Raw genomic sequence first — 3,624 nt, 5'->3', positions numbered from 1 at the left:
AATTGATAAAACAAAATATAAATAATAATCTATCTATAAAATATTATTTCATATTTAATATTTTTTATGTTATTATTTAATTTGGTCAAGCATGACTAATTAATTAAGACCATTATGGTGGTAGACTCCATTGTTATCCACCAACCTCCTCACACCCCCAGTCAAACTACATGTTCACTTTGAATAATGAAATTTATATAAAAATGATAAGATCATAAATATACAATAAGTACCACTAGTTAATTAATAAATAACACATGAACATTTTTGCTTCGAAGAGATTTCAACATGACATGGACAAATGGTACTAATGAAGCACGTGATGCCCAGCTACCTCTATTAAAGGTAATTATTATAGTGTTTAAAAAATAGTATTTAATTTATCAAAAAGAAATTTAAAAATTAATATTTAATTTAAAAATTAAAAAATAAATAATTTTTAAATATTGAAAATTTATTATAAAAAATTATACAAAAATTAGACACATACTATAAAATTGATCCTATTCAAAATTTGAAATAGCCGTCACATATAAAATCTTATCTTCTCCTAATAACAATTCTGCGTGCTAAAAGTTGCTATAGTATGATTCGATGCATTAGAACGATCAAATTAAAAGAAAGGAAAATTTTCGCAAACAAATAAAAATAAAACACACATTAAATTAACAAATACTATATTCTACGATGAACAAAAAAATAACAAATTCTATATTCTGGGCAAGCACAAAACATAGATACATAAATCACTAAGAAGTCAGAATATCTGAGCCGCCATCCATAATAATAATATCATGAATTAATACTAAAACTACACGAATATATATGCAGTTATGCACAATCAAAGTCAAAGTAAAACAATAAAACAACCAAGAAGTCAGAATACATCAGCTGATCGCTTGAATCCAGGAACATTATTACGAGTAGTTTACTATACTGAGTTGAGTACGTTTCCTACATATGTTCCAATTTGTCCATTTAATTCCACATATGCCCCTACTCTCATGGGTATAAATATCCCCCCTCCCCCTGCCTAAGTCTTCACCAAAATACCAAAGAACATAGCTAATAAGCTTTGCTATCCCAAAGAACATAGCTAAGCGTTGCTATACCAAAAAACACAGCTAGGAAAAGATGGTGTCTGTGAGTGAGATCCGCAAAGTTCAAAGGGCAGAAGGCCCTGCAACTGTATTGGCGATAGGCACAGCAAATCCACCAAATTGTATTGATCAGAGCACATATGCTGATTATTATTTTAGAGTAACTAACAGTGAACACATGACTGATCTCAAGAAGAAGTTTCAGCGCATTTGTACGTATTTTTATTAAGTGTTTTAGTTTCGTTTTATTTAATATTTATCAAGAAAATATTTATTGTTTTACTTTTATATTAATTAAAACACAAAATTAACATATTATACAACATATCATATTCACTATTTAATATTAATAAAAATAACTACTTAATAATACTTTTATAACTACAAATTTTGATAAACTATATATTAAAATGGTACTTATTAAAAATTCAAGTCACTATAAAAATAACTCAAGACTAATATTATTGCTATATATATCATTTTCTAAACCACATCAAAAGTAATGATGGATGTGAATTATACATTATTATTTCAGGTGAGAGAACACAAATCAAGAACAGACATATGTACTTAACAGAAGAGATACTGAAAGAGAATCCTAACATGTGCGCATACAAAGCACCGTCGTTGGATGCAAGGGAAGACATGATGATCAGGGAGGTACCAAGGGTTGGAAAAGAGGCTGCAACCAAGGCCATCAAGGAATGGGGTCAGCCAATGTCTAAGATCACACATTTGATCTTCTGCACCACCAGCGGTGTTGCATTGCCTGGCGTTGATTACGAACTCATCGTACTCTTAGGACTCGACCCATCCGTCAAGAGGTACATGATGTACCACCAAGGCTGCTTCGCCGGTGGCACTGTCCTTCGTTTGGCTAAGGACTTGGCTGAAAACAACAAGGATGCTCGTGTGCTTATCGTTTGTTCTGAGAATACCGCAGTCACTTTCCGTGGTCCTAGTGAGACAGACATGGATAGTCTTGTAGGGCAAGCCTTGTTTGCTGATGGAGCTGCTGCGATTATCATTGGTTCTGATCCTGTGCCAGAGGTTGAAAAGCCTATCTTTGAAATTGTTTCGACTGATCAAAAACTTGTCCCTAACAGCCATGGAGCCATCGGTGGTCTCCTTCGTGAAGTTGGGCTTACATTCTATCTTAATAAGAGTGTTCCTGATATTATTTCACAAAACATCAATGATGCGCTCAGTAAAGCTTTTGATCCATTGGGTATATCTGATTATAACTCAATATTTTGGATTGCACACCCTGGTGGACGTGCAATTTTGGATCAGGTTGAACAGAAAGTGAACTTGAAACCAGAGAAGATGAATGCCACTAGAGACGTGCTTAGCAATTACGGTAACATGTCAAGTGCGTGTGTGTTCTTCATCATGGATTTAATGAGGAAGAAGTCCCTTGAAGAAGGACTTAAAACTACCGGTGAAGGACTTGATTGGGGCGTACTTTTTGGCTTTGGTCCTGGTCTCACTATTGAAACTGTTGTTCTCCGCAGCGTGGCCATATGATACACTTAATTAGATATCCCTCCATATATGCGATTTTGTTATTTTTTAATAATTTTATTTTGTTCCGAAATAAGGTCCTAATTGGCCTATATATTATTAGATGAGTGAAAACTTATACAAAAATGTCTAAAGTCATTTCTTTATGTGAAGATTTAATTTCAAAGTTTGTAATTGTTAGTAAAAAATAAATAAAATTCTTTTCGATTGAGCAATATGACACATACTAATATTTGGGTTGCATTTTCATTTTAGGACAACTACAAACACCTTCATATGAAGTTCCATTTAAGATAAACTAAAAAGAATTAGGTACAACAGTGCAAGGCTTGATAGTATTATGTTTGTAATTTTTATATTATTGTGTGGTATCCCATAACTATATAATAATGTTACTTTCTTGTCTAATTTTTAATTTATTATACAAGGTTGAATATAATAAAATTAATTTTATATAAAAAAAATATTCATGTCATCTTAATTCGCAATGCCGCTACCACTTCCTCCACACTTTCTTCTTGTTGCTGCCAGTGGTTATGGTGGAGTGGTGGCAACGACACTAATGATAAAGAGGCAAAGACGGGCAATGAGACTAGCATATTGTTGATTGATCGAGTCGATCCGAATTAAATTCATTATTTAATATATAAATAATATAGATTATAATAAGTTAATAAAATTGTTATTAATTTTTATTCTTATTCTATTAATTATTAATTATTTATATTTTATTTTATTAAAATTTAACTAAATCTGATTAAAAGATAATGGAGGAATAGTAAAACTTATATGTATTGGAATAAGACGAAGAACACAATAAAATATTTTTCTTCATTTACTTAACAATTATACGAACGATCTCTACGAAGAATAATTTTCACGTCTAACGCTAGGTTTAGTCCAGTAACGTAGTAATCAGAGAGATTTAACTTAATGCTTTATTATAAGTATAAAATATTTTACTTTTTTTAAGGAAAAAAAATATATATATAAAGAAAAG

At 31.3% G+C, this 3,624-nt stretch overlaps 1 protein-coding gene across 1 annotated transcript; it reads left to right on the top strand.

Moving 5' to 3' along the window:
* Positions 1,024-2,843, top strand: LOC107623037 (stilbene synthase 3). Its single transcript, XM_016325206.2, has 2 exons — positions 1,024-1,312; positions 1,636-2,843. Exons 1-2 carry the CDS (start codon positions 1,135-1,137, stop codon positions 2,625-2,627), a joined length of 1,170 nt encoding a protein of 389 aa, XP_016180692.1. The 5' UTR covers positions 1,024-1,134; the 3' UTR covers positions 2,628-2,843.

Source organism: Arachis ipaensis, chromosome B01 (assembly GCF_000816755.2).
Source record: "Arachis ipaensis cultivar K30076 chromosome B01, Araip1.1, whole genome shotgun sequence".
Taxonomy (NCBI): domain Eukaryota; kingdom Viridiplantae; phylum Streptophyta; class Magnoliopsida; order Fabales; family Fabaceae; genus Arachis; species Arachis ipaensis.
This window is presented reverse-complemented; position numbering and strand designations above follow the sequence as displayed.